Raw genomic sequence first — 27632 nt, 5'->3', positions numbered from 1 at the left:
TTACTCTTATAAATTATTTCATACATAACTATCACATAATTTTCAGTCTGGACTGGGCAGCAAAGTAAAATTATTACAATACTCTTTTTTTGCACCAAAAGGATATAATACAAAAAAAACTTATAAACTAAAAACAAAAGAAAAAGGTGGCCTTATTGCTTAAAACAATCTTTACCAGACCACCTTTAAAAAAAACACTTCATAAGTCAAAAAGATTCTTGAGTACTTTTTTGTCAACCTTTTTATCAACAGCAGAAGTTTTTTTAAATAATGGTGATTCTATCTTTCTTTTTCGAGGTGTAACAATACAATTTAGTTCAACATCTGCTTTTTCTTTAAAAGGACTGCTATCACTTTCATATTTGTTAGGGAAACCTATAACTCTTTTGGGGTTAAAGTAAGTAACAAAGTCTATAATTTGAGACCTACTGCAGTGTGTAGCAAAGCAGACATTCACTTTGTCATCAGATATTTTTTGCACACCTGAAGTCTCCGTTTCATACTCGCTCCAAATCATAGCAGAGAATCTAATAGTCAAAAAATTTAAGCCAAATGTTTGTTTTATACTGCAGGATCTGTGAGTGGAGCCACGGCATACATGTAGCCTTGACTTGTGTTCATCATTTGTGACTCCGGCAGCCAGATTTGGATGTTGCCTGCAAAAAAAGTTCCATATGCTTAGATAGCATTTTCATCAATATGAGAAATATTAGATAGTATTAACTACATAACAATTTGATACACACCTGTAAAAGGCCCATCTCTCTTCATTGACGTAAACTTTCATACCCAATTTATTGTAAATTTCAGCAAAAACATATTCATAACCATATTTAGCTGACAAACTTAATGCAATTCTATTTTTGTTGTCCTTATGTAGCCATTCTTTAATAACAGCCATAAGCTCATTCATAACTTCACTTCTTTTTGGGAAGTATTCATGGCCGTAATCAATAAATGTTGTATCAACATACAAGGTATCAATTTTAATGGGTTTCTTGTTTAAGTCATGCAAGGAAACTAATTGTTTCACATCAGTAAAGCGTAGGTTGAAATCCCCAGTATACAAAACAGTACTTTCATTGGTTTCAAATAAAAACATGACTGATCCCAAACAGTGTCCTGCTTTTATTAATGTCACTCTTAAGTGCTGCTCTTCATAACCAAAATAACTGGGCAAAGTTACAACAGTCGTACCTGAAATAGATTAATTATTTTAACTTACAGTCATGATTATCTTACATCAAAACACAGAGCGGTGGTAGCTCAGTCGGGTAAGCGCCCGCTTCTCACGCCAGAGATGCGGGTTCGAATCCCGGCGCTGACATGTACCAATGAGTTCTTTTCTGAATTTAAGTACAATGTATACCATCGCTCTTACGGTGAAGGAAAACATCGTGAGGAAACCTGCATATCTAGATTTAGCACATCTAGATATGTGAACCCACCAACCCGCAGTGGACCAGCGTGGTGGGGAAATGGTCCAAGCTTAGGAAGGCAGTTTAGACCTTGGGGATATGCACAAAGGTTCCATTCGAGAGAGCCAGGTGCAGGTACTGTTACCCCCACAGAGAATAGAATAGAATACATCAAAACAAACACTCAAGAACTATCAATGAACTACATACCATAATCGAGGGTTACAATTTTATTCATAAGAGATGCATCGCCGTTACAATCATCAGATATGATAGCAGCTGTTAACTCCGACATGTAAATGTAGATGCCATTACACTCTAAAGTTCTTAAAAGTTTTGAACTAAATAGTCCTTTTGTATGGTCGCTGTGGCAGTGGCTTAGAAAGAATGCTCGCGATTGTAAATTATGTTCTTCAAAGTTATCGACTGAAATACCAGCTACTTCAAATATTTTACCATGAAAAGAACTTGTTATCCTTGAATTTGAACACATCTCAACTAATAATAGATGATTTACTATTTCCCTTGATCCTGCTGATTTATCTTCCGTTGCGTTGAAGTGGAAAATAAACAGGAACAAAAAGAAAACAATCAAGTTAAAGTTAACCACATAAAACTTCCAAAAATCTAATCCAAACTATGAATCCAAACCAAAACAACAAACCATTGTGTTGTGTTTGACAAAATGTCAGTGTCAGTGTCAGTCCTTGTGTGCTGATGAAGCTCAGAATAATAATAACAGATTAATAAACTCGAACCAAGGACTTTGAAACCTTGACTCGAACACACACAGCTCACAAAGGCTAAAGATACCGACACACCATCGGATGCGGCTGTCAGCCTCAACTTCAAGGAATGTACACTACACTGTTCAAACTATCGGACGTAAGTCGCGAACGTAACCTTGGAGCTTGCACGAACTGTCCCGAAAATCCGTGCACACTTATCAGTCGCGACAGACAGTGTGTCGGTGCCTTTTGGCTTGTTTGTAGACTTTTACCCCACTTGGCTATTCGTATCGTATTTGCGTATTTGCCAAAACTGCCATTGGCATGGAAGTAATAAGTACTTACGTACAATAACTTCCATGGTCATTATATTTATTTGCCAACATTATTGCTAAATTTGCCTTCATATTTGGTAATACAGCAAACAGAAAATCTTTCTTTATATTCATCAGATAATTTTATATTTTAACGGTGAATAAAAAAAAATTACTTTGACTTTGAACAACTACAAATATAATGTGCCAAGTGTGGTGCCAGCATTAAAATAACCAGAGAGAATAGAGGGATACACATTTTTGTTTTATGTTTTTTTCTCTGTGTTTTGGTGCCTTTTGTTGAAAGTGGTATTTTCTGTAAATTTTATTATTTCAATTAGTTTTATTATTACCCCCTGATACTGTAAATATTGTATTGTAGTGATATACCACTTAGGTAAGTTGCTAATCAGAAAGAAACATAAATAAGGCTTTTATTCAGGTTCGAAAATAGGATTGTTTTTCTAACCTTCTATTTTCAGTCGATAGTGGTTGTTGTGTTATAATCCAGCTACTTCTATTGGAATAACTGTGAATCTTTATTTATACATTGGAACTTTTCAACACCATTCCATCAGCTTTATTGGTTAATCATAGATTTGTTGAACTTTTGGAAACGGCGGCCATCATTTTTTTTTGCTGACTGTGAAATTTCGCGGGTGAATCGAAAATGTTATTACTTACTCAATATTGTACCTATAACTAGCGAGGCACCAATTTATTTGCCTATCACATTGTCTTGGCATTGATTGCCTATTCGTTCTTCGTTAAGTACTGTTAAAGTTTTATTTTACTGCTATTTTGATTGTCTTCTAGATTATCACCTAAACCTTCAAGTAGGTAGTTATTTCCTCTTCTAACCATGACCATGCTTGTAATATAATTTTTCCTATATCTCACCTTAGTTCCTTTGTAAGCATACCTCATTTGATTGAATTTGGGAAAGAGCAGTGTATTTTTATGGCAAATATAGTTAGGTATGTTACTAAACCAGTTTGGCCTCTTTCCCTTGCAATATTGGCATAAATTAAGGAAAGAGGTGGCAGTAGAATAGATTATATATGTTTGTGCTATACAATAGCTATACATAATTATTTTTTAGACATACCTACCCAGGCTTTATTTTTAGTCTAGGTTATAAATGTAGACCAACTTAAGAGCAAGGCAAAAGTCGTGTCATACAAAGAATTGAAAGATCTGGCTTGTGACAGACTACACTGACAAGAGCAAGGCTCTTAAATTTAAGAAGAAGGTTATAAAAGTGTATACATATATTAAATTTTCAGATAGTCAAAGATGGCCGATCCTGGTAAGGGTCGGGGGCGCGGGCTGGCACTACTGCTGGCCCTGCAGAAGTCACAGAAGGCGGAGAACCCTCCCCCCGGCTCGGAGCCCTCACCGGAGCCGTCGCCGCCCACCACCGCAGTACCCAGTGTGGTGAGTTCAGCTTCATGTCATAATGTGTAATCTGTAGCTAATATGTTGATAAATGCTGTATACAGGGTGTTAACTAGAATGCGTTTGAGCGGGAAATGGGGGTTAGTATTAGTCAAGCATGTGTCTTACAAGCACGTTTCTAAGAAAAAAAACATCAGAATCTCGAACATTTATGTTTAAAGTCTAAAGTAAAGTGGAAAGTTTTAGCTTAATCAAAAACATGGTCACCCTACACAAACACATAACCAATGAGACATTCGATTGCAAAAGAACACACACTGTAAATTTGTTATCAACTTCACTTTTCATAATTAATTTGATGTAACTATGATTGTAATTAATTACACAGCAGGTAATATTGGAGTTTTACCTACCATTAAAACTCTTATTATGTTTCCAGCGACATCTGAAATCCATGTTATGAGATAGCATCTCCCTTATCATCGTAGCAGCTTGCAGTTTTCAAATTTTCGCGCCAAAATCCCACGCTTTCTACGATTGGTCAAGCCTCGGGCGCGGGCGGCGTCGCTTTCTAGCTGTCAGATTAGTGACTTTTCCACCATTATATTCCCGAATAATAATAGCAGCGCCAGGTAGCGCTTGCTGGATTTCAGATGTCGCTGGAAACATAATAAGAGTTTTAATGGTAGGTAAAACTCCAATATTATGTGTTCCGTAGCGACATCTGAAATCCATGTTATGAGAAATGTCTGTTATCACCTGGCAGCTAGAGATGACGCAATAATGTGAAGTAGGTAACTTACTTTGATCATCAGATATAAATCCGTGATGAGAAATATAGGTACTAACGATGGAAATACCAATGAAATGGAGGTGACCATATTAAAATACCTTATACTAATTTATTAAAAAATAAATTGGCCATGAACCTAATAGACCTAATCACAACAAACTTAGAATAATTATATACCTATTTAGGCATGTATATCACACAATAATTCATATTACATCTATATTATGATCTGCCCTCAAAAAGTTACAAAATACGGGGGCTGCCCCCGATAGCAGCTTCTAACCTGACTGTGGATATGAGTTTGTATCTGGTTTTGAACCAAACACAGGAACTATGACTATACTCTTACCATCGTCAATTAAATGATCATTGTCACAACGCAGCAGAGTTAAGGCTGTCACTAAAGCTGGAAGAAAATCAGAATCTGTCAAATCTAGTGAGGGGGGGTTGAGGTATGCGGGGCGTTCTACGGACAATGACATGAAATTTTAACATAGTACTCGAAAACATAAAAGTGAAGACATGCCACTTTGTTAAAAATATACTAAGTAAGTAATATTGTTTTGTGATACGAAAATATTTATTTTTATTTGAAAGTATTTTTAATATTTAATAATTAATTATATATAAAGTCGTACCCGTGCCGATATTTATACAGGTTGTTGCAAAAAGGGTTTAATACTATGCCGAAACCTACGTGTGCAGCATGTTATTGATGTTATTTCTAAGCCAGGAAATGAAATCAGAATGTAAAAAAATCGCGAAAATATTATCAGAGTTTAATAGTTCAGGGTGTTGTATTAAACTCTGCCCCCGTGTAATAAAAAAAGTATAGTTAGCCGAAAGGGCGTTACTCAGGCGTCACTCTGAAAAACTTTTATCCTACGTAATTTTTTATATTCATGAAAAAAACGCTTCTTCATATAATTTTTTTTTGGTCACGTGACCTTTTAGTTAGACGACCTGTTTTTTTTTGGTGTTTCAAAAGCAGAACAGTAGTTTGCAGAACTCTGCATATACAGGGTGTCACAAAAGGTTACGTAGCTGGCAAAGGGATATGGGGAGGTCACCAGAAAAATAATAACATGTAAGTACCCCCGCAAGGGAGTACATTAGTACAAGGCGAGAGTGTGTATTTTTTTTTTTAGTACTTATGTGTATTTGGGATATGATAGAAATAATATTTTTGTTTCTTAAAAACCAAAAAATTTACACCTTGCTGCGCTCTTTTGCTCACTGTAAGTACACCTACAAATATTGCTGTATTAAAAAAAACGGTTTTGTTATAACGATTATAAAAAAAAAGTTATTTTCATGTCAAGGAGTCATTTACCTAATTACGATTTCACTCAACAGCAGGTGAACTGAAAAAATAAGTTCTAGTTCTATCATCACTTTAGATCGCAAACATTGTAACTCCACTTTTCTCGGCGAAAAGTACTCTTTGGTGTCAATAGAAACGTTTTTTGAATTCACATGTTTTCCTCTTTATTCGAAAAAAAAAAACAGTATTCCGCATTTTAGGTACCATTTGTTTTCCTCTAAACCCCAAACCGTGATTTTTAAACAAGAAAACTTAGTAATTATACCCTTTATTCTCATATACAACGTGCGATGTAGGCGAACGTGAACGAAAACTATGCAATAAGCCTTTGTTTTTATTACTACTTTAGTAAATTACAATAACATACTCAACAATGTTAATTTTTTTTTGCAATGTTATGTTGTTAAATTAAGATCTAATATTTTATTAACATGAAGTTACTTTCAACTTTTTTTTGCATCTATGCGTCGAATCACAGCATGACGGCTGCTGCAGCTTCCTGCTGTCCTGTCCTCCAACCAATCCCACCAGTACTGCAGGTTGCGTCGAATACGAGCCATTCTCTTCGACTTGACAAGACAGGTGCTCCCGGAAGGATCATAGATCGCACGGAACCCGTACCGTATAGAGGCAACGGACTCCTTTGCAACAGCCCCCCAGATTCGGAAGTAGCCCATGCACTGCATGGCGAGCACAGCTGCAGCAATTTTTTCGTAATGAATCATTGGGATGTCATCCCCGAAGGAGGCTCTCAGCCTACCTCACGACCTGTGTGACTTTAGAAAAATGCACTGTGCTAACGCCGTTTGCGAGCTTGATTTGCAGGACCGCGTTGTATGCCAAGTTCCACAGCAGAGGGGTCCAAGACCTACCGCTGTGGAACTCCGCAACTGAACTTCTTCAGTGAAAACAAACCCTCTCTTTTCGCATCCTTAATGTACTTGTTAGACACGTATGACCTCTGTCAATTTTCTGCAGATAAGAAGACAAGTGATGGTATACAAGAGCCGCCCTAAAGGTTCGCCCTCTAGGGGATAGAGTTGAACGCGGTTACTATTTTTAAGCAAACAGCCAGCGCAACAACTCGCCCGTGGTTCTTATCCTGCTCCGACAGTGAACGAACGCAAAGTATTGTACCCACTATTCGAATCCACATTTCGGATGCCAAACTGACTGTCCGAAAGGTCGAAACCGTACCACCACAGAGGTATGACTCGTTCGAAGAGCTTATCAGGCTCTTACAGCAATCAGATGTGTCGGTACACTGAAAGATAATCTACAGGCCTGCTTTATTTATTTATGAGCACTAATGGCCTCCTTTCAGTCATTGAGTCACTGGCACTCAGGCTGCGGTTGAACAGGAAGATAGACTGTCTAAACAAATCATTTTTAGGCTAGTTAAAAAAAACTTTAGGTGAGTAGTATGCCAACTAGAACTACAAATAAAACAGTATTTTTGTCTCCTCTAAAATTTGGTCACGAGGAGTTACGATGATTACGATCTAAGGTGACGCTGACGATATTTTATACAAGGTATTGAAAAAAGGGTATAAAGCTTAGCCAAAAGTGGATTTAGGTGCCATTCTGATCCACTTTTCTTCTACAATTTTGAAAATTCACGTAACAAAACCTTTTACATAGAAACTTATTCGATCACGTGACTTTTTACTATAGAGACCGAATTTATTTTTCGAGAATTTCCAAAACTTGGAGAACAAAAGTTGTTCAGAATAACCCCTGAGTCAAACCCTTTCGGCACAGTATACCCTTTTTGCAACATCCTGTATAGGTAATATCAGGTTTATAAAAGACCTGGGCCTGTAGAGTGAGACTCGGCATGGGGAGTCATAATTTATAGATCTTTTAGGTTGCGTGGCGAATGGGCACTGGTAGCCCTGCCCTTTTCTATAACTATAACTATAGGTAATATTATGGCAATTTAAAAATGGTATAACATTTATCTATTTAAAAAAATCATTAAAAATATAAATTACCTATCACCCTAATTTAAAAAAAAAATTCAGCCCTTACTTTAAACTTATAACACCCCTCTATTTCCTTCAGGGGTTAAAAAACCTGTGTATTTAATATTTTCTTATGAGTTTTTTTTTAAAAACTAGGCTCTTACATAGTTGTACATAATATTATGCGGTATTTTATTCCATTTGTAACGCATAAAATTCATAGCTACAGTAAACATTTCATTTTTTTCATGGCGAGATACAGTCGCACTTAACCGCTTTTTTGCAAAGCTTGTTAAATAGATTTAAAAAATTATGTGAATTTTAGATCTTCAATTTTTAAAAATACTTACTTATTTTTAACAACCTGTAGTGTACAGACTACCACATCTTAATATATATATTTTTTTAATTAACTACGGTTTTTGGTTTCAAATAAAACAAATTATGAACTTACTTTTCAACACCCTGTATATTGTGTAGCTTACCTACCATACACAACCGTTAAAATAAAATAAATTACCCCTCAGAATATAAACAGGCTCGCGCTTTGGCATACTGCATTGACCGTATAGTTCTTATTCGGAGAATCTAATAAGTGTCATTATGTGCAATGTTTACCTTTATCTATGCATCTGTAACTCTATAGTAAAAAATGTAAACAAATCGAAAAGGCGAAATGTTTTCTAAGAATTTTCGGCTTTTCTGCATCTAAAATGATTAGAAAATTAACTTTCCATAGCAAATGCATATGTATTATAATACTTGTAGTCATAATTTGTTGATTTAATCAGTTTTTGTGAAATATTTGATAAAAAATAAAATGGCGTGGGTATCGCTCCTAACAGGCCGCCACCAGGGCGACGACTGAAGAAATCTGAAATCTGTCACGGTGTCATCATTTTTAAACCGGAATTTATTAGTTTTTTGCAAAAAAAGTTGACTTCTGGTCCATTAAATCCAACTCTTTAAGGTAACTTTGTTAAGAATTTAATTACCTACACATACATATAAGATTCCATGAAAATGGGCCCTCTGATTTCGAGGGTTTTTTCATAATAAGTCAAAAAATGGCAAAAGACATGGTGTGTTTGCAATTTTTTTTAACATACTTATTATAATCCTGCACCAATTTATAAGCAACTAACATGTTCAGTATACCCTCTGCTACAAAATATATTTTTATCAATGTGATAGAAGCCACCGTTTTTCCAATCTAATCAAGTATATCAAGCCGACTTTAGCATTTTAGCTTTAGGGATCCCCTTAAATCATGTACCCTGCGCCCCGAGTATAATAGGAGTAAAGTAGCTGTTCTCTTAGTTACTCCAAAAAATTTATCTACCAGCGGAGAAGAATGCTGTAGATATTCTATGAGCACACGTGCATTCCACATGGGTGGCTTCATGGGCACAGGTTTTGCTACTGAAATAGCCTTTAAAACGTGTTTTACGACCAGATTCTGTGATATTTTTATAGAAATTACAGATTTATGAACAAGAACAGATCGATAAGCTACACCATAGAACAACGCGGACTCGCTACACCATCATTAAGAAATATAGAAGCTAAATATTTTGCGACCATTACTGACGAAGGAATAAACTTGTTTATATGTAGCTTAGACAATGATTTCGAAAGGAAGGATACGCCCTTCAGAACATTTTACTCAAACCTTCTTCATACAAGCAAAATAACTGCCATCTGTCATAATTTGTTGGAACTATGTCAGAGCCGAGCTACTTATCCTGACGACGCAACCTTGTACGTGCGTTCATATTTTACCGTCACCGGACAGTAGGTACATAATAATATGAGTGAGTTGTATGCGGACGTCCGTACAAGGTTACATCGTGCGGCCATTGTAGACTTTGGTAGTAAAATAATTATCGCTTTAAAATGTGTTTATTTATTAATTAAGGATGATACGATATTCCATATTCCTTTTTGACCTTCGTATCATAGTTTTTTTTTTTTTTTTTTTTTTTTTTTTTAGCCTTTCACAACAAAAATAGGCATATTTATCACAAGAAACAAAGACTCATCTCTCCGTCACAGACAACTGTCGACTGAGGACCGTTGGCCCTAAAATGTCTATTTTAGGGCCAACGTGCGGGTGCCATTTTCTTGAGTGGTTGGGCCTGTCCTTACGCAGTAATATATATGTCAATGAGCTTAGAGCACCAAACCGACCATTTATTCCAAATAGGTGTGTAGGTATTTCCTTGTTGACATTTGAGGTATGTATTCCCCAAAAGCTGACGATCCGTTCTACTGCTGGGCTGAGTAAGTGTCACTCTGGAGTTGGTCCGCGTGACAAGCAGTTTGCATTGTAACGCCTGGAAGGTACTGTGGTGTCAGCATACTGTGGTGTCAGCATACTGTCGAGCTCGTCGATGAGGTCCAGTAGTGTCTTGGCTAGGCAATGTAGGGTCAACGACCTGGTCCCTCCTTCTTGTTTGATGTAGGCCATAACTGTCCTGTTGTCCCTCTGTAGTAGTAATACTGTTGTCTGTCTGAGTGTCTTGTATTTCATGCTTATGGCACCTATAACAGTGAACATTTCCTTCAAATTACAATGTCATGACATCTGTAAACTCTCCCACTGGCCGAAACCTTTGAATCGTTTATTTGGGCAACCCATGCCTGGTCTGAGGCATCTGTGGTCAGGTAATTCATCACTCGTTGTGGTTCATGGATCAAGTACGGGATGTGCAGATTCTGTAGCCACCACTTTAGCTCTGTTGAAACCTCTTCTGGAATCAATAACTCTGTCTGGCGGCATAGACAAGATTTTTGACAGTGTCTTTGCATAAAACGGCAATGCAGCCTTCCCCGATGGGTGATGAAGGCTACAAAGTTGAATTTCCCTAAGAGGCGTTGTGCCTGCTTCAGGTTCCAACTGCCACATGTCAGCATACCAGTAATTGACTGTTGAATACCACCACTTTAGCTCTGATGTAATCTCTTCTGGAATCAATAACTCTGTCTGGGGGCATAGTCGATTTTTTGACAGTGTCTTTGCATAAAACGGCAATGTAGCCTTCCCCGGTGGGTGATGAAGGCTACAAAGTTGAATTTCCCTAAGAGGCGTTGTGCCTGCTTTAGGTTCCAACTGCCACATGTCAGCATACCAATAATTGACTGTTGAATACTGTCTGTCTTTGACGGTGGGAGGAACTTGCGGTTTGCATGTGTGTCCCAACCCACACCCAAGAATTCCAGGCTCTTTTTGATGGAGTCGTTATGGACTTTTGATGATCCATCATAAGCTTTGTAGAAAATCAATGGTCTATCGTTGTATAAGAGGTTCTCTTTGGACTGACTGACAAGGCAATAATCGTTGAGATACTCAATCATGCGAATTCCTCGAGTCCTGAGGGTTTCCGCTATCCAATTGGTGATTGTTGTGAACATTTGGTTTATCTGAGCGAGCATTCTTTGTGACACCAGTATGGAATCTTATTATGTTTTCTGCTGAAGGTAAAATCAGTGGTGGTTTTGTAAAATGGGAAGCTGATTTTATTACTTTTAAGTAGGTAGGTTAGGTACTACAGGTGGTGCTATGAGTGATTCCCAAACGTAGTAAAGGTAGTATTGAAGGCAGCCTACAAATGGCAATTAGTAATTTTTTATAAGATTCTTTGAATTTATTGTAAGGGGCTTGTATTTGTTATTGATCTTTTTGTCTCCTCCCCCTGCTTGAAAACCAGGAAAGGACATTGGCTTATTAGACAGTTGAGCAGAGTAGGTATGCTGGGGCAACTGTACCTACCTACCGACTGTAACGGCATAGCACTGCGCGCGGGTTGTCTTGTCGGCTGTGTAAAGACCGATAACCTTAACCTTGACCTAGACGTCGAAAGTTGTGGTTCAGTGTTATATATTACGGTAGCACGTTATAACTTGTCAATACCGCCTAGTGCAGAGTTAACGGCAACATCGGAGTGACGATAAATTTACAAAAGTACCATCAAAAACCAATGTTATTGTTAGTTTGTTTAAGTAACCATTTTGTACATGCTAAGTAATTATTTTGTGTCACTTGTAATTTACTTTCTATAATAAACATATTTGTATCTTATTGATGTACTCTGCCAGCATTAGTGGATTAAATAAATATTCAGATGACAGAGGAATATTGCCTACGCCCTGTCTGATATATTTATCGCCAAGAAGTTTCAAAAGTGCCCCCCTACGTGCTGCAATACATTCGTTCCGTATTTTCGCTTTCTGCAAATAATCTGTAATATATCCTGAGACTAGTTCATGCTTAGAATCCTTATCAAAAATTTCTTTTATTTTCGAATACAAGGTAGTAGCTGTTATCGGTTCATTGACCTTTGACCCCCAGTCAATAACATTTTGCAGTGAAGAATTAACTATTTTATTTTGAGTTAAAAATGCATTAGATAATTCTGCAACACTACGCTGCATACGAGGCCAGTTAATAAAGGAATTCGACTCGTTGGCCAACTCTTCGTTAACTTTAAAGTCTACGAACGCGGGACATGTCACATGCTAAGTATTTCTTATGGGTGTCCGCATATCCCTAAGACTTCCAGACACTTTTGTTAAAGTGTTGGTGTTCCTCAATTTTAGCCACTCTAAAAGATGGTGCCGCCGGAACTAACGGTTCTTTTATGGAAATTGATAAATTACACACCTCGTCAATTGATTGTGGTGTAAGTAAAAAGTCTTGTGGCCTTAGTTGGTTTTCCTTATTAGCACTCACTAAGTCAGATAGGTAATTGACTTACCGGCTGCTGCGACAGAACTTCAAACCTTGTGTATCAAGCTCCGAAAAACTCGATGAGCGGACCCGGGCGGCGGCGGTGGCGCGGGCGCGAGCGCGCGTGACGGCGGCGGGACGCGCGGCGCGTGCCGCGGCGATTCTTGCGGCTGCGGCGCGCGCACTCTAATGAGCAGCTGGCCCTGCTAATGCTACTCCGACTCTCCGAGAGCCAAACTCGACGTCTCCCGACGTCTCTTACGAGAGCGGGAGGGCGGCGGCAGTAGCGGCGTGGGCGTGGCGGGGGCGGCGGGGGCGCCGACCGGGCGCGGCGCCGGGCCGCCCGCCTCCTGCACTTGCGTGTTGTGTTCCTCCGGCGCGCCTGCTACGGGGGACCGCAGCATGTACACCAAACACTCATTTTCTTCGGAAAGGCACGCGTCGGGCCCGCCATTTTGACATGCGGAAAAACACTTCCCCGGTCGAATTGCACCCATCTGACACTGCATCCATCTTAATATTGGTATTTTCACACAACACGCGAGACGCGAACAAAATCTTGTTGGAAATTTGCTAATATTTCAGATAAAACAAGCTTTCGAAAAAACTGCAATGCGTACGACTTTAAGTTTGACGCAATAATGGTGGAAAAGTCACTAATCTGACAGCTAGAAAGCGACGCCGCCCGCGCCCGAGGCTTGACCAATCGTAGAAAGCGTGGGATTTTGGCGCGAAAATTTGAAAACTGCAAGCTGCTACGATGATAAGGGAGATGCTATCTCATAACATGGATTTCAGATGTCGCTACGGAACACATAATAACAATTATTAAATAAAATTGAAATTATTCATGGTGATTAATGACATACTAATCAACAATTAAACAGCTGATGTGCATAAACAGTTTGATAGATCGTACAGAATATAATTTATGACTTTCTAGGAGCTCAGAACAATAATTAAACCTTTTTACTCAGAATAAGGTAAGCGTTTAGTATTCACCCTTGATACTCACCACGTTTTATTTTTCTTTTATTACCTAAAGATGCGTACAGACCGGCCCAACGATTGCCCACCGATGGACATTTATCATACATAATACAGGGGCAGATTGAGCAACAAAGGTCAACAAAACCCGTTCGTTGGCGTTCGTTTGGCGTTCGTTTGGCCGGTCTGTACGCAGCTAAAGATAAAAGACCACAATGCATAACAGGATGATAACAGGGTCTACTTCAATGACGAATTGGTTTACTTACACTCGCTCATCTCGATTTGTGTTGTGTACTTGCGATTGAGGCGTCTTTGATGACGAATAGTACGGAAATCCTCATAATAAGTATGGCCTCACTTTGAATACCAGTAGAATAATAACAATCTCGCGTATCATAACCATCGAGTATTTATGATAGTCATTACCTTCTCTGTGGATCTAGTCTGTCAGTCAGTCATTGTTGTTTACTTGTTTACAATCATTTTTTACAATTATTACCTAAAAGGGAAAAGGTACCTACAATTCTATCTTTTGATTACCAAGCCTTGTTCCTCATCTCGTTTTATGTTGTGCTGTGCTGTGAATACGTGTGACCTATGTTATGAAGCATAAAATGAAACTGTTCTGTATTCATAAAAGATAAATATCAATAAAGTGATACTTATGGAGTAAAATGAAATGTCTACAATGGATTGGGTACTTTGAGTACCCAAAATCTCGGTAGGTACTTTGACGATGTGGCTCCAAGTGTGGTGCTGATGCACGCATACTTTTTTATTGACCTTGGCTTTGAATTCTTTGGCCTTGACCTTGGCTTTCAAGTTCATGGTCATTCTGTCAAACGTACCTATTACCTGAACATGAATAGGGTGACTATGAAATTTTAAAATGTACTAAATAGAACTGTTTTATGTTGGTCAGCTTAAAGCAAATAAAATACGTTTTTTAATGTCTTATCGTGTTCAGTATCATCAGCTGTATCTACCATTTCCCGCTCCAACGCAATTAAGTTAACACCCTGTATAGCTGAACCATAGTTTATTTGAAATTAGTCTGCTATGCTGTTAATGTAAATGGTATGTTTACATAAAGAGTCCAATTGTGTTTCTGCCTACACATTGGTATTTATAAAACAAACAAAGCACTGTACTACATATTGATTCTTACATTCATCAACTATAAAAACAGAGTGTGTAAAATGCATGCCTTTATTTAATGCCCCATGTTTAATTTTAGGTCAGCACAGCAAATCCTCCAGTCATTGGTGGGCGAGGAAAATTTGCCATGATGATGATGCAGAAGCCTGGAGGCCCATCTGCAGGTACCTTACTCAAATTATCTGTATTTTCTGCTATTTGTCATTCATCTAACCCCAAGCTAGTCAGAGTCTGTAATATGGGTGTCAGAAACACAAATAAATTGATTCATATTGGCACAAGGCAAACACAAGTGATTGAAGTAAGTTTGAGAAAGTGTATTTTTATATTTATTTTATTGTTATAGGTCCTACTTTTGGTCCAGCATCAGATGTGAGTCCGTCTGTGCCTCCAGGGCAAATGAAAGGGGCTGGCCGAGGTCTTAAGTTGTTGCAGAACTTAAAGTAAGTATAATTGGCTGACCAATCTGAATTATGAAATTAAAATAATAAACCAATGAATTAACATAACCCCTTGTTCTTGTCTCCCAAGATTCTAAGTTAACTCGTGCAGAAGACCTAGCAAGGGGGCACAAGATGCTTACGTCAAGATGTGACAAAAGTTTTCCATAGCACTCACTCTTGAAGCTGCGCGATGTGAGTGAGCATGATGCAAAACTTTTATCATATCTTGGCTTGCGCGTCTTGGGCTCTGTGCTAGGCCTTCAGGTTGCCCCTATTTTATTATCGACAGACAATTACAGTTATTTTCATGGTCAACCTACAAGGCACCCCATTCAATGTAAAGTTCTTTCCTTACAGTTGACCCTATAGTCAATGCATTATTCAGTCCTATATCTTTATCCATTACTAAATTAATTACATTTTACAGGCAAACTAAAGCGGTCCAGTCCCCTGCGGCCAGCGAAGTGACGTCGGCCTCACAACAAATGTCGGCCGTCACCCAACAGCTGTCTGAGACTACGCTGACCACCCAGACAGGCATGACCGGGAAGAACAAGTTCTTTGTAAGTATGATTTTACATTAAAATACAATTGTAATGTTGTATACTGCTTTAAAACTGGATACTTCCATAGTTCAAGAGAAATAACTTAAAAATAGCATATAAACAAATTCACAACCTCCTCCTTTTTTCGAAGTTGGTTAAATAAGAACATTACTGTTTATTCATGATTGTCTTTTATTAAACTGAAACAATGTTAACAAATCTACCAAAATATTTTTACAGAGGGAAGTGAAATCGTCTGCTCCTGTGGTAAAGAAGGGTACATTCGGCACACCGTGTGAAGTGACTGCCAACTTCATATACCTGAACTTTGAGGAGAACAATGTATTTGAGTATGAAGTCAAGTACGAGCCAGAGCAGGATTACAAGAATCTTCGCTTTAAACTTCTGAATGGTAAAGAGAAAGCTAATTAAAATGTGCAAAAGACTATATTAGTCTACTAATATAGTCTTTTGCACATTTTAATAATATTCTAATATTATTAGGGCTAAAGTTTGTGAGCGGGTGTGTGTGTGAGTGTGTATGTGTGTGAGTGTGTATGTTTGTTACTTCTTCACATCAAAACAGGTGAGCCGATTTTTATGAAATTTGGTATGGATTTAGCTGACACCTTGGATTAACACATAGGCTACGTTTTACTACGAGAAACTATCTTATTCCCATGGTAAAATCGATGTAAATATATTTTCCCTAATCCACCGCACAGTACAGCTAGTTAAAACTACAACAATGATGGTCTTCAACAGAGCACCGCGAACTCTTCAAGGAGAAGACATTTGACGGTACCACGTTGTACCTGCCGCACGGGCTGCCCGCGCCCGTCACCGAGCTCGTCTCCACCAACCCCTTCGACAACAGCAAAGTCAAAGTTACCGTAAGTTAAATATACGATGGGACAAAAACTCACGAGAAGGCCTAGCACGGGGGTAAGACGCACAAAAGTTTTGCGCGGCCTCAATAGCGAGCGCGACGGAGAACTTTTGATACGTAATGGGCTGCGCTTCTTGAGCGCCGTGCTAGGTCATCCGATAGTGCTGTAGCATATAATATCAAGAGTATTACTACAGTACTAGTACTCGTTATTCAATGGCTGTAGTTCATAACTCGCACTGGCGTGGGTCCTCGCTTGTATCCCCGGCCGGGACAGGAGTTTGTTTAACACATATTATTTCTCGTGTATGGTTGCGGCCGCAGAATGGCAATAGCTTTGCCCTCTATTGAAAAATGGATGCAGCAATGGACCTATGCCTACGTAATAATCGAGTACATTACTTATTTTTCAGAGCATGTTACTTGAGAAAAGGTGCTTAATTTGACAAGTTGATCATGAACTATAATTTTCCGTGAGCATATAATAGACACCTTTTATTTATAAATTGCAGATAATATTCCGAAGGAACCGCAAGCTGAGCGAGATGATCCACATATACAACGTGCTGTTCAAGCAGATAATGAAGGACCTTCAGCTGGTGCGGTTCGGTAGACAGCACTTCAACGAGCACGCCGCCATACAGATACCTCAGCATAAGCTGGAGGTCTGGCCCGGGTTAGTAGAATAGAATATCATTTATAAGACGTACATTTTTAACCCTACTACCATTTTAAAAAGGCTCAGTTACTGAGGAGAAGAAATGGTCAAAGAAACTCCTCGAGACTACTAAAGTCTGTTTTTTAATCTCAGATATTAATTGGACAGATTCTGAATGGTTTATCAACAGTTGATTGTCCCGCGATTTAAGTGGCGTACCTATCGTTCTGTTGGCGAGACAATCGACTGTTTATTAACCGTTCAGAATCTGTAAATTTAGTATCTGAATTAAAAAACAGACTTTAGACACTTCTTTTCACAGTAGAAGGATTAACTACACGCTGAGTTTGTCCTTTCTTACAGTTCTTTGTACTCTAGTACCTATATTAAATCTGTGGCAAGTCAAAACATTTAACCGATTCTAAATTCTAATCCTCATCCCCAGATACGTAACAGCAGTAGACGAGTACGAGGGCGGTCTGATGTTAACCCTAGACTCGACTCACCGCGTGCTGAGAACTCAGTCCGTGCTGAGCCTCATTCAGGAAGAGGTGCAAAGGAACGGAGCTGACTGGAAGAAATCCGTCTCCGAGATATTGATCGGCTGCTCGGTGATGACCACTTATAATAAGAAACTGTTTCGGTAAGTTGTACTGGCTGTTCTAGGTTATGTGTTGTGTAAAACTGTTGGGCACATGAGATTATAGTTACATATTTGAGTAATAAGGTAGTGTGAGGTTACTATTTGAAAATTGGCAAAGATAGAATCCAGCTTTTATAAAAATCATGCATTCTATTACCTAAATAATAGAAGTTTAATACAGCTTACCTGAGCATATATTTTTTTAAATGCGTCATGTATACGACTCCAAAATTTTGAGAATAGAGGGGTTTTCATTGACTAAAACAGGTTACCAGATTTCTTGCAATCTCTGTTATCTCTTGTCGTCAAAACCATTCTGTTATGTTCTTACTATGAATAAAGATTTTTGATTTGATATTTTTTTTGGTATTTTTTATGTGTCATTGCTTTGTTAACAGTGTGGACAGCATAGACGACTCGCTGACGCCGCGATCCACGTTCGTGAAGACGCAGGACGGGCAGGAGGTGAAGGTTTCCTTCGTCGACTACTACAAGAAGAACTACGGGATTGACATCATGGATATGGACCAGCCCATGCTTATATCCAGGTATTACACACGATTTAGAGGTTACATAGCATGAATCGCAAGACGCGTACGACAATTTGTCATAACAGCATACGTAGCGAGAGTCACAAGACGCGCTCGACAATATATCATAAAAATTTCGTGTGGCGGGCAAATAAATATAAATTGTCACGCCTTTTCGTGCGCGTCCTGCGATTCATGCTACGGGTAGAGTTACATAATATGTGGTTTGCAATAAATTATAGTATAATTTATTACATTGCGCTCTTAAATATTAATGCATACGTATAATCAAAGTGGAAGCGCCACATGTTAATCGATCCCCACCACTATTCCCAGGGACACCAAGCGCATGCCCGGCTCGGAGAAGCCCACAGACTTCATGATCTGTCTCGTGCCGGAGCTGTGCCAGATGACCGGCCTCACGGACAACCAGCGCAGCAACTTCCGCCTCATGAAGGACGTCGCTACTTACACTAGGATCACGCCGAACCAGCGTCATGCGGCGTTCAAACAGGTATCTTATTATTATCAAGCAGGGCCATTATGCGTGAAATACGAACGAGTACGGGGTGACTAGCTGTTAAGCTGTTAATAAGATAGCTAGGAGACGACCTTGGTTACTACCAGGAGACACCCTAGAGATTCGAGAGTATTTGCTTTTAGTGTCCCCACGGCTTTGCAATGTAACAAGACATGAGAAACAGGTATAGTGCAATAAGTATAAATCACAAGTTGCTAAATAGTTACTACGTAATTCAGATACTTCACTCTGTTGAATTGCTGTATTAGTAGGAAATGCGTCAGCAAGTGCTGCATGCTAAAATGTAGCCAAGCGATGAAAATTTGGTCCGCATACGGCCCGAGACCGTAGGTAATTATAATGAACATGGAGTAACGGACGTCTAATAACCTCCGGTGGTTCAGCGATAATCGTCCTTAATCATAAGACCTTTTCCAACACCTTGTCTTAGGTATTCCATATGCAACCGCTACCACTGTCTACATAGGTTCCACAGCCAGCTGCATGGATAATTATTAAGTACAATACCTTATTTTTACAGTACATCAAAAACGTCCTCGCAAACGACACAGCCAAGAGCCGCCTGGCTGGCTGGGGCCTCAGCCTGGCTCCGGACACGGTGAACCTGACCGCCCGGACGCTGCCACCAGAACAACTCATGTTCGGCAACAACGTCAAGTTGCCCGGCAAGCCCAATGCGGACTGGAACGGGGATGTGACTAAGTATCCGGTCATGCAAGCTGTGGATATAATGAGATGGGTGATTTTGTATACGAAGAAGGACCAGCAGGTTGCTAATGTAAGTGAATAGTATTGTTTTGGTTTTTTGTAACTCGGGGACGCCTTTTTCGTGCACAAGAAATAAACATATCACTTCGATTCTTGTAAATTAACCATCGTAACTTGAACTTTATTCACATATTCTTTTGATTAACCTTCTAAAATTATTTACATCGTGCATCGTATATTGAACTTTACCTACTCGTTAGATTAACCTTCTAAAACTTTTAACCCAGGACTTCCTCGACACGATAATGCGGTGCAGCCGTCCGATGGGCGTGAACATCACGAAGCCGGACATGATCCTGCTACCCACGGACCGCACGGACTCTTACGTCACTGCGCTGAAGAAAGTCTTCACTACGGGCCTTCAGCTGGTGGTCGCGATATGCCCGACGGCGAGGGATGATCGGTACTCGGCCATCAAGAAGATATGCTGTGCTGATAATCCGGTGCCATCTCAGGTAAAGAGACTGGTGAAGATAGTTATGGGCAAAACAGGAGTGGTCTAGTCGTTTGGGTGGATGTCTGTAGCGTTAGGTATAGTGCATCGATGTTTTGAAACTTAGGATCTGTGTAACGACTTTTGCAGCTGACTATACATAATAGGTGTGATTATATCAAGAGTGTTTAAAAGATTGCATGAATTGAATCTTTTTGATATTTATAAGATGCAAAGTCGGCGAGTTTCATGAAATTTTTCGTAGTTGTATTGTATAGTAGTCATACATTAGGCAAGGTATACTAATCAACAGTTGTCATCTCATTCAGCCTTCACTCCATAATCACAACAAATCCCCATCCCCAGGTAATCAACGCGCGAACCCTCATGAACCAGCAGAAGGTCCGCTCCATAACGCAGAAGATCCTGCTGCAGATCAACTGCAAGCTCGGCGGCACGCTGTGGGCCGTGTCCATGCCGTACAAGACCGCCATGATCATTGGTATAGACTCGTACCATGATGCTAGCAGGAAGAAGAGCAGTGTTTGCGGTACGTAGTTTTAGAATCCTTAGTTGCGGCGACGCAAAAATTTCAAAATATTATGCCCTAGTTACTTCGTATCAGATACTTCACTCTGTGTAACTTCGTAATAAGTAGTAGGCTATGCGTCAGCAGCGCTGCATGCTAAAATGTAGCAGAGTGATAAAAAATAGGGTCTCGGCACACATAAGCGCAACCTAAACAGATCGTTCGCGAACTCGCGTTCTACTGGTTGACAAAAGAAAAAGAGGTGATCCCTTTACGTTACGCCTATGTGCGGTGACCTTTAGTCCGCAAGCGGCCCGAGACTGCAAGCTCGGCGGCACGCTGTGGGCCGTGTCCATGCCGTACAAGACCGCCATGATCATTGGTATAGACTCGTACCACGATGCTAGCCGGAAGAAAAGCGTATGCGGTATGTAGCTATAAAATATACCTTAAGGTATGCAGGCAGCGTCAGACTTATATCAAATTCCATAGGAAATTCATCAAACGCTCGCTTCGAACGGTGCGGCGTTGCAAAGCCGCAGAGATTTCGCCGTGTTATTTTTGCAGTAAAAATGCAATTTGGCGAAATAGCTACATTGCAAAGGCACTATACCGAACGGACACGCAGCTTGTCAAGATTACCATCCTTTAGGCCGGGTTCCTAATATGACAGAAACTCGGAGATCGCACACAGTGATCCCATTTTAGAAGAAATTCGAACTCACGTCTTTTGTAATTCGACACTTACAGATGGATGTCACACACTGTGTTAAGTAGTACACAGTCGCGAAATGGTAATGTTAGGTTTGATTGTAGTTTCAGATTGTCCTCCATCCTAACACCAGCCCAAATACACCGAACACCCTATAGTCTTCACTATAATTAACCCTCTACTGCATGAATTATGAAGGGATTGAGATAAAAAATATTTTTTACTTGAATATCGTTTAATAAGGGGTAATAACAACATTTTTAAGTAAAAAAAAAATTTAGGTACTTTATTTTAGAAAAAAAAATTAGGAGCCAGAAATGGCTTCGTATGCACTGGTACTTGGTATATCTATGCCATTTATGGCTTCCCATGCACTACATAGACAGATATCAGTTTTTGTGAAAATATTTCATATAATTAATTTTCTGATTAGACATACCAAAACTAACTTTTCATAATTGGATTGAAAAATGGTTAATTCTATTTGTTTCTATCAAATTCAAACACAGCTAAAGCAGGTCCTCATCTCTACAGGTACAGTTTAACGTTTTTTTTTGGATGGTCCAGGAGATTCGTGTCTACCTGTAAGATTGTCTGTTCTGCTAGCATTTGATAACATTGAGGAGTCTCCCTTGCCATCTATCCTGGGATATGGTAGCTGGACTACTGCAGGAGGCAAATAAATACTACCACAATTCCTGAATTGCTTTATTTCAGCTCTTTTTTCGGATCAGCAATTTATCAGTGACAAATTATTATTAAATCAGAAAAAATATATGTATTTAAATAATACAAGTAAATTTAGTTAATTAGTTAATTTTAAAATTTGTTAAACCAGTCATTAGTGAAATTACGTAAGGAGTCAACATCAGGTATTGTATTTTTTTAGGTATAAATAAGCGAAGTATTTGTTCTGAAAAGAAAGGTTAAAAATCTAGTTAGATTGTACGAGTGCATAGGAAGCCATTTCTGGCATAAATATTATAGCCTCAACGCATAGGAAGCCAGAAATGGCTTTCTCAGACAATTGAGAAAATAAGATATATAAAACTAATAATAATTAATTAGTTCCAGAAAATATAAGGTATGCACAAAAGGAAAACATTTTTTTTACTACCAACAACGTACTTTTTATATTTTTTGCAGAATTTCAAAGTTTCAGAAAAATCACATTCACAGAAAGCAATCATTGCACCTGGGATAAGGTGCGATTATATTCGCAGATGACACATACCATGGACAAAAAAAATATGTTTATATAAACAAAGAAGTGATTAAAAGTATAGCGATATCATTTTGTAAATATTTTTTTTGGTTGGGGTAGAATAAAATATTAAATTCCAAGAGCCATTTATGGCTTCGTATGAAGTAAAGGGTTAATAAGTATAATTTCCACTATCCTAACTACCTGTCTAACCTGTCTGTCTGTTACTCTTTCACTCCAAAACTACTGAACGGATTTGAATGAAATTTGGTATACATACGGTCTAGACCCTGGGAAAGAACATAGGCTACTTTTTATCCCGGAATTCCCACGGGAAAACTTTTTAAGGCGAAGCGAAGCGCGCGGGAACAGCTAGTATATAACAATATTCTTTCCTACGAGACATATTATACTCCACTATAACTAACAAACCATATCTCTTTATTCCAGCGTTCATAGCGTCGTACAACCGCTCGATGACGCAGTGGTACTCTCGCGCAGTGTTCCAGGAGCGAGGGCAGGAGATCGTGGACGGGCTCAAGTCGTGCCTGCTCGACTCGCTCAAGCAGTACCTGCGAGTCAACGGGGTGCTGCCCGATAGGATCATCATATACAGGTTAGTGACGAATTGTCGATACATTTAGGACAGATTTTTCAATGGTCAGATAAATGTTATCTAGGGAAAATCAAGTCGTGCCTGCTCGACTCGCTCAAGCAGTACCTGCGAGTCAACGGGGTGCTGCCAGATAGGATTATTATTTACAGGTTAGTGTTGGTACCTTTAGGGCAGGTTTTAAAATATTCAGATATAAGTTATCTGGGGAATAAAATTGTTGCTGTCCCTGTCTAATACTATGGAAAAATCATTCCTTATGATGGCTTGCACAACAAAGTTAATCAAAATTAAATAGTTTGTCATAGATTGTGTAATAAATAAGATAAGATTAGATTAGATATTCTTTATAAACAAAAAACATAGACTCAATTACAAAAAACTTAATGTAACACAACATACATATATTATTATGTACAAATTGCGGTCTATAGTCATGGTTTTGTGGTCGATTTTAGACGGCGGTATTTATCAGTTTTCTAACGCAATGGTACACAATATGTATATCTGGCTTTACTCTGCGATTATGAAGCCACACGGCGAAAATTTACCAATGCCTTTCCTTATCAACCTTTCAGCTCACAATATGAACCGCACAACAATAATACGCTTCTAATTTCATCTACTTCTGAAAATTTTTACTTCGCAAAAACTCAACTAAAAAGTGCTCCTCGACGTCCTAAAATTTCACTTTAAATTCTTTCCCTAATCCCCTCACCCCTCAGAGTCTCAAACAACGTCCTAAAATTTAACCACAAACTCTTCCAGGGACGGCGTCGGCGACGGTCAACTCAAGATCATCCAGAGCTACGAGATCCCGCAGATGCAGGTCTGCTTCACGGCCATGGAGACCAGTTACAAGCCGTCGCTCACCTACATCGTGGTGCAGAAGCGGATCAACACGCGTATCTTTGCGAAGACTCACGGAGGGTTCGAGAACCCGCCGCCTGGGACTGTGCTGGACCATTCGGTTACGAGACGCGATTGGTTAGTAGTATTTATGTTCTCTTACATTAGGTAGACCGCTACCTAATTACATATGTTATGAAAGGTCGTGTGTCGTAGCGGCATAATATTTTGTACGAAGCTGTTCACAATTGTCGGACACAGATTTATATATAAAATGCTCATGAGAAAAAAAATCGTCTCTACAGACGACATAGTGTGAAAGGGGTTATTCTTTTTTTTGTGGGTTCTGCACTGGATCAAGAGATTGCTATATTTCATGATTCCATATAGGTAAATACCTAATTAAATTAATTAAAAAATAAAATGGGTGCAGCAATGCACCTCTGCCTACCCCGCAAGGGAGTACATTAGTACAAGGCGTGAGTGTGTGTGTGTGTGTGTGTGTGTGTAAAAAATAAAAAAGATTTTTTTTATTTATAAATTAATAGGTACATTGCACAAAGAAAACTTAGCGCCGGGGTCCTGTGTCAAGTCAAGACCTGTATTACTCATGTTTTATAGTCACCTATGTGTTCAAACTAACAATCCTCCCCTTTACAGGTACGACTTCCTGATCGCCTCGCAAAAGGTAAACCAGGGCACGGTCACCCCCACCCACTACGTGGTGGTGCACGACGACAGTGAGATGACTCCCGACCAGTGTCAGCGGCTGACCTACAAGATGTGCCACCTGTATTACAACTGGCCGGGCACAGTGAGGGTCCCAGCTCCCTGCCAGTACGCGCATAAGCTGGCCTTCCTAGTCGGTCAGAGCATGCATCAAGAGCCGTCGGAAATGCTGGCGGATAAGTTGTTCTTCTTGTGAGTTCAGAAAGTGTGCGATAGATGGCGCTGTTGCGAGAAAAGACTTTTGAGGTTAAAATGGCGGCGCGTACGGTTTGTTCTGCTCAGTTGATAGTTACCTAAATTGTGGTAATCGGTTGTTATTGTGTCGTACCTAAGTTTAGGTATAATCTAATTTTAAGGTAAGTTAAGTCAGATATTTGCGATGGTATACATTAGTATTGATTACCTGCTACCGTATCACCATCTCCACTGTGCTCAACGTAGTATTATACTTGCTGTATGGCACATCCAATACAACTACACTTTGTAAAATGAAGCATGAGCACTATGACATCTGTCAAATCTATGCATTTTATTTGTCATTAGATTGGTCGATTTTGAACGTGAGATGTTGATGCGATAGCTGACTGAGCAATTATCACTTTTTTTTTTATAAATTTCATTTTTTAAGTATAAAAGTAAAAGTGACCTTTCTGTATTAATTTAAGTTTCCTATCGTGATAATTGCTTTTAATAAAGTGATTTTATGGTGTTCAAATTGAATAGTTTTATGGTTCTGTTATAGTTGATCGTTATTAGTGATAGATTATTTAAATTAAACTTTACGTGATTTAGTCGCTAGTAATATTAACGTAAGAAAAATCCACCAGAGGCATACCACAAAATGTAACGACCCCTCTTTCAAGACTTCCTCTTTTTTTTATTTGGGTGGGGTGTCCTAACTATCCCTGTCAATGGCCTCCTCATTCCAGTTCATACAAAATGCATCCAGGTCATCCCGCCATATTCTTCTGGGTCTGCCCTTGCGCCTGTGGCCGTTATCGGGTATTCTATTCTCTGTGGGGGTGTAAGTACCTGCACCTGGCTCTCTCGAATGGAACGTTTGTGCCTATCCCCAAGGTCTAAACTGCCTTTCTAATCTTGGACCATTTCCCACCACACTGGTTCACTGTCGGTTGGTTGGTTCACATACCTAGCTGTGCTAAATTTAGACATGCAGGTATCCTCACGATGTTTTCCTTCACCGTGAAAGCGATGGTATACATTGTACTTAAATTCAAAGAACTCATTAGTAAATGTCAGCGCCGGGATTCGAACTCGCATCTCTGGCGTGAGAAGCGGGCGCTTACCCTACTGAGCTACCACCGCTCCGGGTATTCATTCTTTGGCATTTTAGCACACCTACCTTTGGTCTTAATTTAAATAATATACGTTGCTCATAAATTATAATATAGCACTGAGTTACTGCAGAGATTCCGCCATTATTTTAAAGATATGGCCTTATTATTTTTTGATAATTGTGTGCTGTTTAATTTAACTTGAAGAAAATTATTTTAGTTTATTTTAAATTGATTCGTAAAAAATGACTACCACCGAGAACAAATTGACCAAATTGATTGATAAATTAAGACATTCTTTGATATTTCTAGTTTTTATACTCTTAAGATAGTTTAGGGACAATTTTGCGCGATGCTTTCCAAAGCACAATTTATTTTCCTATATTGTTTGTTTGTAATTTAAGTATTAGCTATAGAATTCAAGCCATGAGAGAGAATATTATTGTTATTTAGGTATAGACTGATACATTATCAAATTGCTATATTAGTTATAAGTTAGTTTATTAAATTTGCTAGATAAAGTCACTAGGATTTGTTTATTTCTAAGTTAAATTAGTGGTGCTAATAATTGTCCGATATCAACTGAAAATACCCTCATAATATATTTCAATGTACGAAGAAGACATTCCACGTATGATAGCTTAAAAATCTGAAAATGACATGAAACAAACCCATTATTGTTCATTTATTCGTCATTTATAATGCCCGTGTAGAGCATACATACAAGACATACAATACCTATGTATCTATCTCAATAACTTTTGGGGTTTGGACAGGTCTCAAAGAAGAAGTTACTTGCGATGACCTCTATCGACGAAAAAAAATGTCATGTCGGCTGATGTGCCCGACCCTGTATAAACGGTGCTCTAATAAAAAAAACCAGTAATAATGCAGTGATGAAAATCTCGATGCTGTTTACGACCTCTATAGAGCTTCCACTATGTTATTGCATTTTTGATGTTTCCTTATGTCATGTAAGTAAAGTTGGTTTTCCTTTGCAGTCATCAAATATGTATGGGATTTTGATTGTCAAAAAACCAATAATATAATGGACAGAGTATGACGTGTAAAACATTTTGATTTTAGTACACATTGAAAGGCATAAAAAATAAGAATCTCATGCGGTATGATTAATATGAAAGACATACCTAAAGCTACGAGATAACATTATGTGTAAAGTATAATTTCATATTGCATTTGTCTACATTAAAAATTCATCGAATTTAGATAAACATGTGGAATGTAATCTACCTCAGTATTTTTACTTTTTTACTGAGCTGTTAGTGATCCTAATGTAAATAATAATAGGTAACTACCATGGAAGTAATAAGTACCTGTTACTTCCATGGTACCTACCTCCTATTTACGTGCACCTAAAATAATACCTGTCAATAGTGAACAGTATTGAATACAGAACAAGAAAATTTTGCATTGT

The 27632-nt window shown here is 38.8% G+C and overlaps 2 protein-coding genes across 3 annotated transcripts; one reads left to right on the top strand and one right to left on the bottom strand.

The window, feature by feature from the left end:
- Positions 1-2: 2 nt before the first annotated feature.
- LOC105381192 (protein artemis) lies at positions 3-2050 on the bottom strand. Its single transcript, XM_011550880.3, has 3 exons — positions 1629-2050; positions 747-1197; positions 3-656 (listed from the first exon to the last, which is right to left on the bottom strand). Exons 1-3 carry the CDS (start codon positions 1909-1911, stop codon positions 200-202), a joined length of 1191 nt encoding a protein of 396 aa, XP_011549182.3. The 5' UTR covers positions 1912-2050; the 3' UTR covers positions 3-199.
- A 665-nt stretch (positions 2051-2715) lies between these two features.
- On the top strand, positions 2716-27579 carry LOC105391798 (piwi-like protein Ago3). 2 transcript variants are annotated; one of them, XM_048622837.1, is made up of 17 exons: positions 2716-2857; positions 3747-3897; positions 14896-14980; positions 15163-15259; positions 15687-15822; positions 16045-16216; positions 16570-16697; positions 17206-17369; positions 17797-17994; positions 18393-18542; positions 18861-19038; positions 19586-19843; positions 20061-20288; positions 20633-20816; positions 23162-23327; positions 24093-24311; positions 24834-27579. In XM_048622837.1, the coding sequence occupies exons 2-17, from the start codon at positions 3757-3759 to the stop codon at positions 25096-25098; spliced, it is 2769 nt and encodes a 922-aa protein (XP_048478794.1). In that variant the 5' UTR covers positions 2716-2857; positions 3747-3756; the 3' UTR covers positions 25099-27579. The 2 variants fall into 2 exon arrangements, with proteins under 2 accessions (XP_048478794.1, XP_048478798.1); XM_048622841.1 differs by having other exon boundaries at positions 2749-2857; positions 3751-3897.
- Positions 27580-27632: the final 53 nt, after the last annotated feature.

This window comes from Plutella xylostella, chromosome 3 (assembly GCF_932276165.1).
Source record: "Plutella xylostella chromosome 3, ilPluXylo3.1, whole genome shotgun sequence".
NCBI classification, from domain to species: domain Eukaryota; kingdom Metazoa; phylum Arthropoda; class Insecta; order Lepidoptera; family Plutellidae; genus Plutella; species Plutella xylostella.
The sequence above is the reverse complement of the archived record's forward strand: the minus strand, read 5'-3'. Positions and strand labels throughout refer to the sequence as shown.

Bases quoted from the DNA above. Each gene is read 5' to 3' on its own strand.
- LOC105381192 (XM_011550880.3), bottom strand. From the start codon at position 1,911: ATGTGTTCAAATTCAAGGATAACAAGTTCTTTTCATGGTAAAATATTT. The intron at 1,198-1,628 runs GTATGTAGTTCA...AATCTATTTCAG, and splicing joins AATTGTAACCCTCGATTATG to GTACGACTGTTGTAACTTTG. The intron at 657-746 runs GTGTGTATCAAA...CTTTTTTTGCAG, and splicing joins GAGAGATGGGCCTTTTACAG to GCAACATCCAAATCTGGCTG.
- LOC105391798 (XM_048622837.1), top strand. From the start codon at position 3,757: ATGGCCGATCCTGGTAAGGGTCGGGGGCGCGGGCTGGCACTACTGCTG. The intron at 3,898-14,895 runs GTGAGTTCAGCT...GTTTAATTTTAG, and splicing joins CCACCGCAGTACCCAGTGTG to GTCAGCACAGCAAATCCTCC. The intron at 17,370-17,796 runs GTTAGTAGAATA...CCTCATCCCCAG, and splicing joins AAGCTGGAGGTCTGGCCCGG to ATACGTAACAGCAGTAGACG.